Here is a 17957-nt window from a genome sequence, read left to right as displayed (position 1 = left end):
GAATTAAAAAAAGAAAGGAAAAAAAAAAAACTTTTGTCAACCTGGTAGACAAAACGTTCTGATTCGTTTTATATGTACTGCGTTGATTATTGGTGAAGTTTCGGATTTTTCAGTTTTCGTTTCTTCTTTTGTAAGCAGTCCATATTCTTTATGTATTTTTCAGTGGGCTGCTTTCTAAACTTAAAAAGGCCTTGGATAGGGACGCCTGGGTGGCTCAGTTGGTTAAGCAGCTGCCTTCGGCTCAGGTCATGATCCCGGCGTCCTAGGATCGAGTCCCACATCGGGCTCCTTGCTCCGCGGGGAGCCTGCTTCTCCCTCTGACTCTGCCTGCCACTCTGTCTGCCTGTGCTCACTCTGGCTCTCTCTCTCTGACTAAATAAATAAAATATTTAAAAAAAAAAAAAAAGGCCTTGGATATTAATACATTGATGACATTACCCCTCTGTCAAACTTATGGTAAATATTTTCCTGGATTTGTTTATTTGTTTTTTTAATTTTATTTGTTTTTTTTTTTTTTTTTTTAAATTAGAAAAGGTTTTAAATCTTTTTTAGGGTTTGGTATGTTTTAGGACTGAGTTTGGTAGCAACCGACTGAAGAGCCATTACACAGAGAGGAGTGATCTATCTTGAGGCACAGGAAGTCTTGGGGAGGCCAGGCAGGGCTAACACAATGGATGCAAAATGCCCCCAGAGACCCAGCACTTTCCTCTTTCTGCTTTGCCACGCTTTGCTTGTTGCCTCAAGGTTGCAAGATGGCTGCTCCTACTCCAGACACTGTGTCCTTGTCTCAGGCAGGAAGAAGCAGGAAGGTCCAAGGGCCAAGGCTCTTCTTTCAAGTTTTGACTCTATTCCAAGAGAATCGAGTCAACCCTCCTGGGGCTGACAATCTTACTGGCATGAACTGAGTTGTGTGCCATGCCAGCTGCAAGGAAGTCTGGGATGTCAAGTAATTTGCTTGAGGCAGGCGAAGGAGAGGGCGTTTATGAAAAGCTTTTCTCCAGCTGATTCCCTAGGGTCTGCAGCGTTATGTTGTTGGAAGATGACTATCCAGGGCTCTCGAGCTTTGATGTGCATGTAATCATCTGGAAATCTTGTTAAAATGCGGATTATGATTCAGTAGGTCTGGAGTGGGGGCTTAAGATTCTGCATTTCTAACAAGCTCCCAGGTGGTGCTCTATTAGTTAACTGTTGTTATATAACAAACCAACTCTCCCCAAACCCAGAGGCTTAAAGCAACCGCTTTCTTATTTGCTGATCCTTCAGGTGTTGCCTAGGGTTGCTCAGAGGGCTGGAGGTGCCTGGCAGATTCACTGAGACCCAGTAGCCTAGAATAGCCTCGTGTGGTGGTTGAGACTGGCCATCCGCTGGGCCTCTTTCCAGGCAGCCACTCATCCTCCAGGAGTCCGGCCCCACACGGTAGTCTCACGGTTCCAAGAAGGTGAGAAAAGTCCTAGGGAAGCCTCTTGAGGCCTAGGCTTGGAAGCCCCGCAGTATAGTGTCTTTCTGCCGCCATCCACCTGTCAAAGCTGCTTTACCCCCAATTCACAGGGCCGGGAAGTAGTCGCGCCTTCAACCAGAGGAGCCCCAAAGCACCTTTTGCAGAGACACATGCAGAGAGGAATGGAAGGGCTTGTTGTAGCCCATCTTTGCCAGTCACCTGCCTCAGATATGAATGCTGCTGGTCTCTGGACTGGGTCTGAGTGGCCAAGATGCAGAACTGTGGTTCTCTCCATCTTGGCTGCTGGAGGACACCTGCAGGAGCTTTCAAAAATACTAATGCCCGCTGAAGGTAAAGGTACAGTTGGTCAGGCCATGAGTCTCCTTAAGAAGTCCCAGGTGACTCTAAAGGGCTGCTTTAGAAGTCTCTAAAGTAATTCCCAAGCCTCCAGTCGAGTGTCTGGATGGAGGGTAGTGAGTACAAGACAAGCTGGTTGGGGTGGGAAGAACATGGACGAAGTGAGTTAGGGAAGAGTTGAGGGGTTTTGGGGTGAAAAGATCAGCAGGCAACTCAGAGATGAGTCTAGAACTCCAAGAACAGGTTTGCACTGGACACGAAGCTTTGGGAGTTATGAAAGAAGTGATTAAAGCTAGGGTTCCGTGGAACACGCTTTGGCAAATCCTGGGGGCACATATAGCAGGCCCCCACTGGTTGAAGCCTTGATGGCCAGTCAGTGCCTAGGAGCCAGGGATGGGGCTCAAGGCTGCTCAGAAAGATGGCAGGCGCCTCCACGTCAGTGTAGTGGTGGCCACAGCCATCTAGTCACACAGCCAGCATTGGTGAGCACCACCCATGGACCTAGCACAACTAAATGACCATGGAGCTGCCTCATGGACCCACCACGAGGACAAGCACGAAGTGGGTGACACCGTTAATGTGCTGGGAGAGGAGGCATCTCAGAAGCTTACACGCTTCCAGGAGCATAGGGATTCCAGGAGCATAGGGATTGCTTATGGGGAAAGTTGATCTCTAACCGCTTGTGCCTGTCCTATGGGCTGGGGAAGGGGAACTAGCTCCTCACCTGGCAGGGACCCGGCACTGTGCCAGCTCGCATGCGTTTCCAGCAAGTGCAGACAAGAGGACAGGTCGTGTGGAGCTTTGGTTAAGAGCTTGGCCTCTGGTGCTACAGACCCTGGGTTAAAGTCTCAGTTCTGCTACTTTTGGTGTGATTTGGAGCACATTTAACTTTCCTGAACCTCAGTTTGTCTTTTATATATCATTCCCGTGAAGGTGTAACATGTGAACCCACATTCAGCACCTGGGTCAAAGTTAGCTTAAGTGATTGTTACATTTTGCTTTTGGTGAGCCTTACGTCCACTCCTGAAAGCAGGCGTCCTGGGTTACGGATGAGAAAACTAAGCTGGAGGTGGGTCCATGACCTGCTCAAGGGCCACGGAGTGGAGGCACTATGCAAACAAACTGTAGGCCATCCAGGGCTGCCTGTAGGCCCCTCCTCCCTCCCTCCAGGTAGGGGGAGCACAGGCCCCACCCAGCCCCTCAAACCCATACCTCCACTACCAAGTCCACTACCAAGGCCATCCCAGGCAACATTCCAATTCTCTTCCTCCAGGCTGCGTCAATGACCGGAACAACCAGCTGAGGCAGCTGTTCCGCTCCCTTCAGAACCAGAAGAAAGTCTCCAGTTAGTCCTGGCTGCAGGGACAGCAACCTGACCAGGAGGTGCTCCCCCCACCCCGTCTCCTCCTCACCCATTCCCAGCACAGCAGTACCTCCAAGCACTTACCTCCCTCCCTCTGGCCTGGCGGCAGCTTTGCAGACTAACCAGGCTACCGTCTGCTCTCCACTTCTCTGAGTCCCCACCCTGGGCACCTCTGCACCCAGAGACAGCTAATCCCTGGGGCTGGATGTGTCTTAACCTTGTGGGGCTATTGGGCCCAGCGAGAACAGCTGCGGCAAGCCCTACTACTCCAGAAAGACCACATCTAATAAATGAGCACAGGCCTTACTTACTTGGAGTCACTGCACAATGGGCCCTGGCTCAGGGGATGCTGTTGGCTGAAGCCAAGTCTTCCCGGATTTGACCCTTTGATGTCTCAAAGGTTAAAATGATCCCTCGGAAGGAAGGATTCAGGGACTAGGGAACTGGTCTTAAGGCTGACTTGCAAAGCAAGCAGTTACTAGATTGTATTTACTGGGCTCTGGGGAAGGCTGATTCTTAAGTACTTCTTTGTCTCCTTTCAACACCCGGACCTGGTGTGTCAGGGAACTCATGGAGCTCCCCCATCTGAAAACCAGTGGACCAGAACATCCCCATGTCTCAGATGGACAAGGTAAGGATCCGGAAGGCAGGGCTGCTAAGCAAGTGTCTTTGCAAAGGTGCACCCATGAGTCAGCTGGGGGATGCAGGTGCCTTCTGCGTCTTCCTGGGAGCTGAGCTTTTTAAACCAGAAAGCCTTGCTTGGCAGGCAAGGAGACGGCGTAGGGAGTTGGGCGAAAAGTCAAAAGTTCTGCATTTTCTCCATATTCCCCATTCCTAAGCCTCCTCTTGGTTTAAGAGAGATTGCCACAGGGCAGGCTGTGGGCGAACGGCTCCATGGGGGACCTACCTGTGGGACCCAGGTAGCACCGTTGCAACTCTCCCTGCTGCGTGACAGCTCTTGGGTTGCAAATAGCAGATTCTGATTGCCTAGGGAAGGGCTGGGCATTTGGAAGGAAAAATACTGGCAAACCCCGGAAGTGAACCATCTAGCCTTGGGAAGGCCAGAAGCCAAGCCACTCTGCGCCTCCTGCCTCCAGAGCATGGGGACTTCCTTGCATCCTTGTGACGGAGGCAAGACCAGGCACAGGCTCATTTCCAGGACAGCCAATCCGATTGGCTCTCCTTTGGCTTAGCCACCACCCCACTAGACAGGCAGGTGTTAACGTTCAGATAGGAATCCTGGGCCAGGCATACATCCCAGGGACTGCAACAGCCATGTCCATGTGTCCTTTCACCCTTGTTCTCCAACCCTGCAGCTTCTGTCTTTGGGGCAGGTCCGGGGGGACGGGACACCATGAGGCAGTGCGAGAACACAGATGACTGGATTAGACCCCTCTGTTCACTTGCTTTTCTCACTTACTACATCTTGGAACTTACTCCCAGGGAGTGCTTAGACAGCTTCCTCATTCTTGATGACAGTGTACTGTATTCCACTATCTGAAGCTATCTTTTTCTTTAACTAGTCTACTATGGACAGACATCTAGCTTCCGATTCCATCTCCCCACTTTAGGGAAAGCACATGCTATTCTACTTAAATTCAAGACACAGAATCAGGTATGGGCCAAATTTGGCTTATGTAAGGTATACTGTTTGGCCAACACCTAAGTCTCTGAAAATCTCTGCATTAGCAATATTTGAAAGACAAAATTTAACTTAAAAATCCAAATTTCTAGCTCCTCTCGAAAACAACAACAAAAATAAAACATTAAGATCTGGCCATACCAGCCTATGTTCCTGAATCATTATGGGCTGAAGCCAAGTGGGGCGAGGGGACCAGGGGAGGCCATTACCGTTGATACTGCCTGTCGAGTCCTGCCATCATTTCCCAACAGGAGCCACTGTCCCTTCATAGGTGATGTCCTCAAGGCAATGTGCCCTCTATTAAGGACAAGATGAGATAAAGAACAGAGCTACCGTTCATTCCCCTAGGAAACGTTTATTAAGCCCTCAATGAACATGAAAGACACAGTGCTGCCCTCACAGCAGGACCCCAGGATCGGAGAGCACGGAGGGCAGGCAGGAACTCTGAGCAGTCCAGCCCAGGGCCTGCCTTCAGAGGCAGCAGAGAGCTATGTGAAGAGGCAGCTCCCTCCCCCACCCCCAGCACAGGACTCTGCAAGGACTTTCTGACTCAATAGCAGGTGCCGAGACCGCTATGCAGCACCCACTCCGGGCTCCGTCCCAAGGCCAGGCAGGAAAAAAGGGCCGCAGTGGAGGCTGTGGTGGGGAACGGCATGCCTGCCCCACAGATGGCTGCGGTGACCTATGAAGCACCGAGATTCTGTCCTTCATTCAGAAACCACCTGTGAGCCTCCTGCTTTACTCTAATTCCACTATGTGCTGCTTGAGAATGCCTCTGATCCTGAAAGGAATGCAGGAATGATGCTCCCTGCTGCTGCTGGGGGCCCATCTGAACAGCAGGCCCTTGTTAGAAGTGCCTGCTGCGGTCATTCGCACACCCCCACGGGCACTGCCCCCGCCCATCGCTGGTGGCTGCCAAGGCCCATCAATGGGTCTTGTGTCCATCCAGCTCCAATGGTGGGACCCAACAGACACTGGCAGGCTGAGGGCTCCCTCCTGCCGTCACAAAGTCACAATCCCCACAGACAGAAGCTTCTCATGCTCAGATTCCTGACACGAATCTCCTAGCAGTGTAGATCATGTCCTTGCAGGTTATGAAGCTGGAGAGTCCCGGGTCCTCCATGACCACAGGGGGAGATGCTGTCTTAGGTCCCCCATCATGGTTCTTAAGCTTCATCCTTTTAAAATGATCTTGAGAGCTTTAAGTTCATCCTGGTTGAGGGGGTTGAGGTTAAAACCCTTCAACTCTGGTTTGCCTAGGAGGAGAAAACAATCCATCAGCAAGTTGGGCCTCCTGTTGTCCTACCTCCTGCTGGCCCTGGAATCAGGCCCAGGAAAGGGGTTTTTGCAGCATTCATGCTGCCAAACACTTAGCCTTAAGGTCTAACAGGGAAGGGCCTCAAGTTCTGCAGTGTATTGGACAAAGCACATAGTCCCCAAGAACCTGCAGAGTCATGACTGCTGCCCAGAAACCTACTGATTGCTGCTGGCAACCTGTGACCAGTCTGGAGCGGTTAGGGTTACCCAGAAGTTCAGCTCTAACCTTGACCATCTGACCTGAGGCCCTCTGAGTCCCCTCAGTCAGAGCTGTTCTGGTTCCTGTACCATGCCCTAGGATATAATGTAAAACACCCCAGGCTGTTCCTCTTATGGCAGAAGACAACTTGACACAGGAGTAACATCCCACAAACCTCTCTGTCCATTCCATCTCCGGGCAGCTATGACCACCACCCTGCCCACAGCTTCTGGGTGGCTCATGTGCTGCCCAGGCCCTCGCCCACCCACCTGGGAGAGGCTTCCCACCCGTGCTCTGTAAAGTCCATGTGGACAGTTCTCTCCCCTCCCGGTTTCCAGTTCCATCCAGGCCCATACCTTGGGCCTCAAAGAGGCGGTTAACCTTCACTTTAAGTTGTTTCCGGAGTTTCTCTATTTCTTTATCCAGATGATCCTGATCTGAAAAAGATGAGGTGGGCAGAGGATGGGGTTATACTACAGACACACACACCCAGAGGCAGCTGGGGATGTCGGCTTTTCTCCAGCCTCCTTGAAAGCAATGACTCCTGGCATTTGGGAAGAAGGGGACCTCAGAGACCAACTGAGGAAGGAACTAATGAGCTAGAGAAGGGGGTGATTTGCCCAAGACAGCTAAGAGAGCCCAGGACAGGACTGAGGACCCACCTCTCTATCCACTGACCTGTCTTCATTATGCAAAGTACCTTTAGCTGTTCAAGGGTAAGGAAGGCAACATCTGGACAGTAGGTCCCCCTACCACTGTGAAATTACAGAATATTGAAACATGAGACCAGAGTGAAGAACCTAGACCCAGCCCATCCCAGATGACTGGAAAATGTGTGGCTAAAGAATCTCACAAACCCAAGTCCATCAAGGTGAGCAGTTTTTAAACAACATGACCATGGTAACGTGTGACCTAAACAATCAATAGGCAAGCCTGATGCTCAAGCTTAACCTAATTAACCGTGAACAGGAAAGATTATCTTGCCAAGATGGATCGCACCTGAATGCAAACTGCACTATGAGAAGTAGAGGCTACAAAGCTTGGTGATGCAACTGCCTAATGTCACCCGACTCCACCTGCTCACGATGACATGCTGGCTAGTCTGTCCTCCCCACAGATTTTCATTCTTTCTGATGGGGCAAACACCAGAGCAGCCAAGCCCTCTAGCCTGGGCAACGGTTCTGGCGCTCATGGTAAATGAGCAGCCCTGGTCTCTTGTGAGCTTGTTGAGCTCCCACTGACCCCAGAGAACCAGTGATGATAATGTCCCAGAACCCTCTAGGTATGGTGCCAAGACCACACTTGTGGGCTGAGACAGCTGAGGATCAAATCCTGAACCCAGGCAAGTGACCCCTCTGAAAGTCCAGCCTGAGTGGCTTGCCCACCACTCAAGTGCAATGACAACTCTTAATTTTATAACCATAATATTAGTGTGTATTTTTCAACAGGAACCTGGTAAGTTCTCTAAGTTGATACAGTCTCCTTTGCTAAAATTTTATTTCAACAAGGATAGAGAAATTCTGCCTTCAGGGACAGAGGCAACCTTGCTGGTCCTTTGGCACACATATTTTCAAGGGTAGGGGAAGAGAAAACATGCATAATCTTTCCTTTTTCCAGCCAAGGACGCATCTGCACCTTAACCTTTTGCCTTTATGATGCTTCTCCAAAGATCCTCCAGGATCTCGGCTGTGAAGATTTGAGTAACATGCTGAATGCCCAGGCTGTGGCAGACCCTAAAGGCTCGCTCTCCCCAAACCTCCATTTTCAGTGCAGTCTCTACGGCAGGGGCTATGAAACATAAAAGCACACTCTGCCAGGCTCCCTTGCAGCACATGACGCAGTTCTCGCTAATGAGATGTGAGAAGTCTGAGGAGAACAGCAATATTTCTAAATAGAAGGCAAGGCCATAAATGGAGAAAGTAAGCCCTCTGCCATTCCTGCAGGCTGGCCTATGGACATGAGGCCTGAGATAATGACATAGCCCCTCCAAGAATACATGAGGGTGGCCTTGCTGAGTGTCAGTGCCCGTCCTGGATGGCCCACCTCTGGACAACTGATGAGAAAAACAGAACCAGATTTCCCAAACCCCCATTTATTGGGTTTTCTGTATTTGTGGCCCAGCTCGTTCCTCACTGATAAACAAGCACTAGGCTATGTACAAACAGTTTTATCTCCACTTCACAACTGTGCTCTGGAGATGCATCCCCTCCTTCAGAGATGAGGAAATACTTCAAAACTGGCAGAGCAGGGATTAAAACCAACACCCATCTGAGCCCTGCAATGCAGCTGCCTCTCATCAGATGGCCCAAAGCCTGACTCAGTTCTGGGTTAAGACCGAGGCTGGCGGGGGAGACATGTCCCTGACCCATCCCCAGAAGGCCTTACCTTTCTCAATCATTTCCTTCGTTTGAGAATGAGGCATCTTGATAAACATGTTCCCGAAGCAAACCATCACATCTTCTGAAATGGCAAATGGTCACTCTGTTAACAATTTTTTTTTTAAAAGATTTTATTTATTTATTTATTTGACAGAGAGATCACAAGTAGGCAGAGAAGCAGGCAGAGAGAGAAGGAAGCAGGCTCCCCGCTGAGCAGAGAGCCTGATGCGGGACTTGATCCCAGGACCCCGAGATCATGACCTGAGCCGAAGGCAGCGGCTTAACCCACTGAGCCACCCAGGCGCCCTGTTAACAAATATTTTTTAACACCTACTCTCTGCCAGGCTTTCCTTTAGATGCTAAGAACACAGCAGAACAAGACAAAGTTTCTGCCCTTATCGGGCTTATGATATAGTGGAGGAGAAGGAATAAATAAGCAAAGATACAATTTGTGAGACCCTGATAAGGCTAAGTACTCCGGAGAAAAATAAAGCAGGGTCAGAAGGATTGCCTCACTGATTATGTGACATTTGGGCAGAGATTGATGAAAGCGAGGCATGAACCCTGCAGACAACTGAGGAAAGAGTGGGCTAGGCAAAGGAAACACGAAGAACAAAGACCAGTAATTTGCTTGGGGTCTTAGGAACAGCAAGCAGACCAGTGTCAGACCTGCAACATTTTCTTCCTCATCTCCACACGCTGTGTCACATATGTGTGGCTTTTGGTCTCTATTAGGGACAAGTTGAAAGCCTTGAAAACAACACACCTCCAGGGCTGTAGTGACAAAACCGTGACTTACCAGAGAGGCTGAGATCCTTCTGCAAGGCCCGTAGGCCCTCCCGGTTCTGATTTCTTTTGGTGTCCAGGTCCACAATCTGCAAAGCACAAGAGCAGGAGGGAACTCAGCTCCCTCTTGTCCCAAACCGCCAACTTCCAACAGACCAGGGGCTTTTAAAACCCAACAGAGACAAGGCATCATTCCTGGGTTTCTTCCAATGTCATGCCTAAAGCACACTGATGTGTAAATGTATTTCTTCCCCTATTCACTCTCCAGGTCTTTAAAGACCATGCTCTGTGCAGGATGCAGGTCCTCTCCCCACAGAGAAGTGCTGGGGAAATATTTGCTGATTAAATGGATAATTCGTTATTATTCACAGGAGAGCTAATGCTCAAGCTTCAGAGCATTTCAGAATCAGAAGGGGAGTCAAAGCCTCCCCCTGGACAAGCTCCTCCAGCTGTTTCTGACCTAGCATCACAGAAGCTACTAAGGAAGTAAGGAGGCAGTACAGTTTCTTGTGAGCGTTGGCTCTGGAGCGTCTGCAATACCAAGTTTTGAATGTGAGCTGTGTAATTTCACCTTCTGAGAAATGGAGATACGAATGGCACCTACCTCCCAGGTTACTGAGCCAGGAACTAACTAAATGAGCTAGCATAGAACCTGATACCCAGTAAGTGCTTGAGACATTTTAATCGCTACTTTATTATCATCACGCACACCCTAATGCAGTGTTTAATTTAATGGGCACTTATCCTAGTCTTCCACTTTTCAGTAAATACCCTACCAATCATCCAATTATTCTAACTGGAAATGAGTCATGAATCATTCTCCACTCCTACTCCCTCAACTCACATACTACCATCATCAAGGCCTACTAAATCCGCCTCCAAAATATACCTCTGCCCCTTCATTTGTCTTCATCACCACCTCCCTGGCCCAAACCCATCCCTTTGGCAGTGGCCCCTCACAGGCCCCTTGACCCACTACGTTCTGTGCTCCACATGGCAGCCAGAGGAACCCTTTTACAGCCTAAATCCAGCCACATCATTCTCCTTTCCCCCAATAACTCTCTCCAAACGCTTAGCACTTAAATTAGCACAAGACCCAGACTTCCTATGCAGGTGCACAAAGGGTCCCCACCTGCCCAATCTCAAGACTACTCCGGTCTCTTTTCTCTTCCTCTTCTCCCGAGAGCCTTGGCGAAGGCAGTGCACCCACGGTCGGTGGGATGGGGCCTGAGGGGGAACTGCATTCTGAAAAAGGTGTTCAGGTAAACCACACAAAGAGTTAGTGGCTCGGGATCCGGAGGGCACGCAGAGTGGGGGAGGAACGATGGAGACAGAATCCCTGGCACCAACCAGGCGCTCATTTAATACGTGCTAATAAATACGTGAAGCGCGACGCCGTAGCAGATGTCTGGCCCACCTTGCCTCACCACCGCCCCACATCTGTGGTCACCGCCGTGAGCCCACCAGCCCACTGAGATTCCGAAACCCGCAAGCGGCCTACAGCGCTCGCCAGCAGGCCCCAACCGCCGAACCCAGGCCCCAGAGCCACGAACGGGCCTCCTACCTGCCGCTTGTCCGCCAGCACCTCCTCGGCGAGCTCTTCCACCTCCACTAGGTACCGCAGCACCCGCTCCGCCTCTGGTGACAGCATGGTGTCCGCCAACTCCCAACTCACGCGGGCTGCCGCACCGCTTAAACTCCGTTTGGGAGCGGCGTCGGCTGCGCACGCGCATGGGCAGGGCTTCCGGCGCGCAAGCGCAATTAAAAAAACAGTGGTGCGCAGGCTCCAACTCGCAGGCGTCCGCAGGACGCGAGGGGCGGGGCCTAGCTTTGGGGGCGAGATTGGAGCGGCCCCTGCAGGCTCAGAGAGTGTAGTCCGCAGAGCAGCCTCCTATCCTTGCTACCTCCCCTTCCTCTGTTTGTTGAGCCCCTGCGAGGGGCCAGGCAGTCTTAGGTGCTGAAGGTGCAGCAGTGAATAGAACATAGTCCCTGCCCTCGTGTAACTTCATCCGAGTGGGAAACACGACAGTTCATGACAAAACAACTAGTTACATACTATGGCAAGCAGTGATACGTGTTTTGGCATAATGCAAATCATTCTTCTCCTAAGGAACACCGAGGCCTGTGTATCAGTATGACTTCTATTTAACTTGTGACACCTTCAGTTTCCAATTTATAAAATGGAGTGATACAAATCCCCCTCATTGTCTCTCTGCAGGATCAGAAGGAGGCAGGGGTCATTTTTAAAATTCAACTTTGGGGGCGCTCGAGTGGCTCAGTGGGTTAAGCTTCTGCCTTCAGCTCAGGTCATGATCTCAGGGTCCTGGGATCAAGCCCCATATCGGGCTCTCTGCTCAGCAGAGATCCTGCTTCCTCCCTCTCTCTCTGCCTGCCCACTTGTGATCTCTCCCTCTCTCTCTGTGAAATAAATAAATAGAATCTTTAAATAAATAAAATCCAGCCTTCACCAGTAGTTGTTAAACCCGTCTTGGGCCCAATGTCCAGAGCAGTTGACCTAGACCCAAAGAAGGGGCTGGAAAACCATGTGCAGTGAGCAATGAAGCGTCTTCTCAGAAAAGAAGTTCCACAAGTGCTAGAAAGCAAATCAGTGTGGGCCATGGGATATGGAAGGACCTCCAAGAAGAGGCATGCAGGTGGAATGTGGCTGTCCTTCAGAACAAGAAGGTTCCCTAGAGATCTTCATGCCTAAACCCCTCATTATACATGTGAAATAGCTGAAGTCCAGAGTGAGGTGAGGATCTTACAAAGTCAACAGCAGACCTGAGACTAGAATTCTGACCTCCTGCCTCCCTGATTCCAGCTTTTTATGCTCTCATTCAGTCCCTTGTAACCAAGCCCTTTTACATCCCTTGCATTGTTTGAATTTCACAATTTGTGTAGAGATGGGTTATTACTGCCCATTTCATAGGTGTAAACTGAGGCCAAGAGACAGGCAATGCTTTGTCACACAGAAAGTCAGGAGCAAATGTGTGTCTAGAATCTGGTCTCTATACCATGGCTGTCTCTGAAAACAAAACAAAACAAAAAAAAACCTCTCCCCCAGATTGTCGCCCCAGAAACTCCAATAGGAACTCCTCCTTGCCTGGCCTTGGCTTCCTTCAAGTGCCAGAGACAGAGCTAATTTTCTCTAAAGCTGCCCTGCTTGGGGAAAGAAGGAGCTTCATTAAGGATTCCTCACTGAGGGTGAATTTGTCGCCAAACCCAAGATGTTTTGTGTAAACACCTTCTGGTTCAGAAACGCAGGCACAGGCCCTATGAAGGAAGGAGGAAGATTTGCCAAAGGAGAAACAGGGCTTACCAGGCATCCCTAGGGCCTAGACCCCGGGACCAGGTCTCTTCTGAAGACATTGGGGCCCCAAGAGGGCTAGACCAGGCTGACCCTTGACCCCTGCCAAATGAGCCTGGATGGGGAAGGGTTAAAGTAGACTCTCAGATTGACTGTGACTGTCCCTTAGAGAGCACTTCTGGCCACTGAAAGTGTTAGGGAGGGAAGTCATATGTTTCATTTGTGTTTGGAACCATTTATTTCACAAATATTTATTGACTGCCTGGACCCTATTAGAGGACCTCTGTGGTGAGCAGAAACCAGACATGGTCCTTGCCCTCAGAAAAATTCCAGTCTGGCAGGAGACACAGATGATAAACACAGGAACAAGTAAATATATGTCATGTGGATAAGTGCTATGGCAAACAGCAGCTCAGGACAAGATAGAGAAAACCTGATGGAGGGGCTATCTGCAACAAGGTGGTCAGGGAGGGCTTCTCTAATGAGGTTGTCCTGGAGCAGAGATGTGGAATAGGTGAGGGGCGAGCCGTGTGAATTTCTGCGGGAAACATGTTCCAGGTGGAGGGAATAGCAAATGTGACGGCCCTGAGAATGGGCTTTGCTTGGCAAATTAGAAGGCTAGCAAGGTCAGTGTAGGTAGAACAGAATGAGCAAGAGGAAGAAGATAGGAGATGAGGTCTGAAAGGGGACACTGAGCAGACGGTTCTATAGAAGGGGCTGTAGGTGCCCTGCCCAAACCAGAGAAACCCTCCCTGGATGTCAGCTGCACACGATGGTGCACAAGCCTGTGGCTTCCGGCTTCTGTCACTCACAGGTGCGAACTGACTGGGGGAATGCTGGTGAGTGAAGGCCCACAGGAGTGACCCTTAACCAAGAAGACAGAAGAGTTAGTGACTGCATGTCCCAGCTTCGTTGTCCCTCTTTGGGAAACCCAAGAGGAAGGCTGCTACAATCATCTAAGAAAGTGAGGATGGTCATTGCTTCAGGGAGTAGCAGTGGGGGTAGCAGGCAATGGGGGGGGTACATCTCAGGGCCTTTGCACTCACTCCTCATTAGCCTGGATTAATTTTCTCCTCCATCTTTATACCTGTGTCAAGGTACACCTCCACTAATCAGCTTGGTGTCACCTCTTCCCAAGGGTCTGGAGTCTCCTCTAGACTCACACAGCTTCCCCAGTGTCCCCAACTCTGTGCTTAAATACTATATTTTCTCCAATCATCTGCCTGTCCAGCTGTAAGCTCGAGGGCAGAAACCATATCTGTCTTGTTCTCTGCTGTGTCTTTAGAACTTAGAACAGTGCCTTGCACACAGTGGGTGCTCACCCAACGTTTACGTAATAAAAGAATAGACAACATGAAGCAGAACTTTCTAAAATCCACAATATTCAAAGATGGGCAGAACTAAGCCAAGGGTAACTAGTTCGAATCCCAGAAGGAAGCCTGGACTGCCACATGGTCAGGATATTGCAGAAGATGAATCCCTCTGCAGGCTCGAGTGGGGGTTCAGGGGTGGGCAGAGGTCTGGGGGTGCTGATCCCTAACCAGAAAAACCCTGCTTGGTCACACTGGGCATACCCCCGATCTTTAGTCACGCTAAGCCCAGGCCAGAAGGGACTTTGGTGTTTGGGGACTGGAGCCAACAAAATTAATGCTGTACCCATCCCCCTAGGATCTCCTTTTACTGTGCACCCTCTTTGGATATGCATTCAATGACCAGCCCTTGCCCACAGGCTGCTGAAGCCTCCTGGGGTGACTTATCTTCCGCCTAAGCTATAGCCCATTATTTCAGAGATATGAGAGCCTACCTTCCTTGCCTGGGATGCTGGTGCCTGTGTGGGTGGATAACTCAGAGGTATGACTTATATCCCACAGTCCCCCCATGGGATCAGGCTAAAGTTGCCATTCACAGGACACCTGCAAGGTCTGCTGGGCTTCTGCTCCTTCCCTGTCCTGCTTCCCCCACCCCTTATGGTCAAAAACCCCCCAAAACTCACGTCTTACTCAATAGAAGCCAAACTCCTTGCCCAGACCCATGAGACCCTGTCACCCAGCCCTGCCTCTCTGAGGCATTTCCCGCCTATCTCACCACTGTTTCCCTCTGCCCTCATGGTTGCATGTCTCCCTCCTTCCCTTGGTACAAGTCTTGGCTTAAATTTCACCTTCTCAGTGAGACCTTCCCCGACCACTGGCCTGCGTTTAAAACTGTAAACCCCGCTTGTCCCCGTACTCTGATCAACTTCCTCTGTTCCACTTTTCCTCCTGTTTCTCATAGCATTTGTCACTTCCCAGTGTGTTATGTAATTAACTTACTTGTATTTACTGTTAGTCTCCTTCTGCTAGAAAGGGAGTTCCGCGAGAGCAGGCATCTTTGTCTCATTTGTCACTGATGTCTCCCAAATGCCTAGAACAGTGCCTAGTGCATAGCAGGTGGTCAGTAGACATTTTTGAATGAATGGAGAAAGGAAAGAGCCAGAACTCTAACTGGGCAGATTCTCTTTTGAGGCCAGGCTCTTAACCCCTATGCTGGAGGTGGGCGGTGGGAGTGGCAGATCGTGCCAGAACATTTTGGCTAAGGTAAGGGAATTGGATTTTGTTCATAGATCCGTGAGAGGCTACTGGAAGGTTTTGAGGGAGTATGGAACATGACAGAGTTTACTTTGTGAAAGCGTTCTCTGGCTGGACCGTAGCTGCACTGGGGCTGGGAGCAGCAAGAAGCCTGCTCAATACCCCAATTCTCCAGGCAACCTGGGTGGTTGCCTCATGGGCTCTGGCCTGTGAGTAGTCCAGGCCAGGCCTCCCAGCTGCTGACAACGTGCCCCTGTCCCACAGATGGACTGTTTGCTCTCCTGGGTGGTCCCCAGCCCCTCTCTGCTTCCTTTGCGCCCTCGTGGGCTTGGCAGGTGGAGGGGAGGGCTCCACTCCTTCTCCTCCTCTGACCCAGAGAATAATCCTTATATTCATACGATCTTCCTCTGTGCCCTCACCTCATCCTCCCACACCCCCCAGTAACACAGAAACCTGATTCCCATAGGGCAGATGAAGACACTGAGGCCCGGAAAGGGGATGAGACCCCGCTGAGGTCATGCAGCCAGATGGGGACGCCAGGTGGGGACCTGTCTTCCAGCTTCCCTCACCCCGATTTCGTCAGGCAACAGATGGTCCCATGGCTCAACTTGAAAAATCTTAAGTGACCTCAAAGAGAAGGCAAGGCCAGAACATTCCAGGTCTCCCTGCACTGGACTTTACTACTACCTTGAACACTAAATCTATTCATTTTAAATTCCAGGAATAGATTCTTCTTACCAAAAGTGAAAACGTTACAGAAAAGACTCGAGTTCCTTTTTGACACCCCTCCCCCCATCCCAGATCCCCGTAGAGTCCCCGTTTGAGTGCGTCTTTTCAGAACTGTGATATTCATTTAAAGACATAGTTAGGAACCCCAAGAAAATCGGGGCAACCATCATGTGGGTGGCAGGGCAAAGATGGAGGGCAGCACTCACAAATGCATCCCTAGGTAGTCTGTTCCCTTGGACTTTTTTTAAAAAGAAACTTTTAAAAATAAAGGTTTACTTATTTATTTATTTGAGAGAAAGAGAGCACAAGCAGGGGGAGAGGCAGAAGCGGACTTCCCATTGAACCAGGAGCCCAAGGCAGGGCTCGATCCCAGGACCCAGAGATCATGACCTGAGCCGAAGACAGACACTCAACCACCTGAGCCACCCAGGCACCCTCTCTTGGACATTTTTGATTGATATATTTCAATCACTCTCCTGCCTTCTGACAGCTGCCATGTTTTCTATGGTGTAGAAGTACTATATTTCATTTGTTTCTCTAGCTTTCTAAATTAAATTTTACATTTATTTCTTATGCACTGAAGTACAAAGGTTTGAATAGGTCCCACCACTTGGTTCTTAGCACAGGGTCAGGAGGTAATCTGCAAGGGTCCTCTCTTGTTTGTACCATTTCCTCCTTTTCCTCCCCAACCCCCTCAAGTCTGACCTCACTAAAACTCTCTCCGTGTTTGATAGACATCCTTAAATATTTGAGACTGCTTACAAAATGCCCAATAGCTGTTTTGTGTGCTTATGGATTTTTTAAAAATTTAATGAAGGTATCACACACACACAGAGAAGAGGACAAATCGTAAGTATACGACAGTTCATGAACTTTCAAAAATGGAACACGCCTATATAACCAGATCAAACCAGAGAACTAGGAGATCCCCTCCAAGGCCTCCCAGCCACTGCCCTAAGACTAACCACCACCCTGACTTCTAACACCAGCCATTGATTTTGTGTGTTTTTGACATTTATACAAATGGCATCATGCAGTGTGTGCTCTTTTGTGTCTGACTTCCTTTGCTCATCATTTTGTTCATGAGATTTATCTCTATTATGTGTGTAGTTGGGATGGATCACTTACTTTCAATGCCGTAAAGTATTCCACTGGTCGAAATACACCACAATTAAGCCATTCTGCTGCCATGGGTGACATATGGTGGTTTCCAGCGTGGGGCTGTTACAAAGTGCAGATAGGAACAGTTGTATGTCTATGGGTATAAACACGTACGCAAGCCTTGCTGTTGTGTCTCTATCCAGGAGTGGAGTTGCTAGGTTCAGCCAGTTTTAATAGAAATGGATAAACCGGATATGTGTTTTAAATCCAGATAAATATTATTGTGATACAGCCCATGTTCATGTCCTGCTCCTTTATTTTTTCCCATCTGATATTTTCAGCTCTGTCCATCTACTCTGTGTATCTCTAGGTCCTTCCTCCTGGAAGCTCCAGAGAACCCGAGCTCCTTTCCCCTTCATTTCACTCGTCCTTTCCATTGGTTGTGGATGCTTGAGTTCCCTTTCTTCTCTCCGTCAGTCCACACAGAGCCACCCTGATCATCCTAGCGTGCTATTGCCTTGTCATAAGGCGTGAATATGTTTCTTTTCCCTGAATACTACCACACTCATCTCCAGAATGGCTGTGCTCATTTATTCCTCTACCAGTGATCCATATCCTCACTGGCATTAGACATTAGTCACCTGTCTCTGGCTGGTCAGTGTGGAGGTAAGCATCATAGTTATGAAACAATTCTTTCATGAAAGGACATTTACGTTGTTTTCTGTCTTACTAGAAGTGCTGCAATGACCCTTTAGGGCCATGTCTCCTGGTGCTTG

At 49.6% G+C, this 17957-nt stretch overlaps 2 protein-coding genes across 4 annotated transcripts in view; one reads left to right on the top strand and one right to left on the bottom strand.

Moving 5' to 3' along the window:
• TTLL9 (tubulin tyrosine ligase like 9) overlaps positions 1–5070 on the top strand; it is a 42909-nt gene extending 37839 nt beyond the window's left edge. For all 3 annotated transcript variants that reach the window (XM_059133604.1, XM_059133605.1, XM_059133603.1), the window contains one exon: positions 3069–5070. In XM_059133604.1, coding sequence (XP_058989587.1) covers positions 3069–3145 — 77 coding nt within the window. In that variant the 3' untranslated portion in view covers positions 3146–5070. The remainder of the gene's footprint in view (positions 1–3068) is intronic.
• A 65-nt stretch (positions 5071–5135) lies between these two features.
• On the bottom strand, positions 5136–11224 carry PDRG1 (p53 and DNA damage regulated 1). The gene is made up of 5 exons (XM_059133606.1): positions 11045–11224; positions 9494–9569; positions 8702–8776; positions 6673–6753; positions 5136–6056 (listed from the first exon to the last, which is right to left on the bottom strand). The coding sequence occupies exons 1-5, from the start codon at positions 11129–11131 to the stop codon at positions 5974–5976; spliced, it is 402 nt and encodes a 133-aa protein (XP_058989589.1). The 5' UTR covers positions 11132–11224; the 3' UTR covers positions 5136–5973.
• Between the last annotated feature and the right edge of the window lie 6733 nt (positions 11225–17957).

This window comes from Mustela lutreola, chromosome 9 (assembly GCF_030435805.1).
Source record: "Mustela lutreola isolate mMusLut2 chromosome 9, mMusLut2.pri, whole genome shotgun sequence".
NCBI classification, from domain to species: Eukaryota; Metazoa; Chordata; class Mammalia; order Carnivora; family Mustelidae; genus Mustela; species Mustela lutreola.
The sequence above is the reverse complement of the archived record's forward strand: the minus strand, read 5'-3'. Positions and strand labels throughout refer to the sequence as shown.

What these genes read in the sequence shown, in the direction of transcription:
- PDRG1 (XM_059133606.1), bottom strand. Translation starts at nt 11,131, where the DNA reads ATGCTGTCACCAGAGGCGGAGCGGGTGCTGCGGTACCTAGTGGAGGTG. An exon ending in GAAGGAAATGATTGAGAAAG is followed by an intron (nt 6,754 to 8,701) that starts GTAAGGCCTTCT and finishes CATCTTTTTCAG; the next exon opens with ATCAGGATCATCTGGATAAA. An exon ending in CCGCCTCTTTGAGGCCCAAG is followed by an intron (nt 6,057 to 6,672) that starts GTATGGGCCTGG and finishes TTCTCCTCCTAG; the next exon opens with GCAAACCAGAGTTGAAGGGT.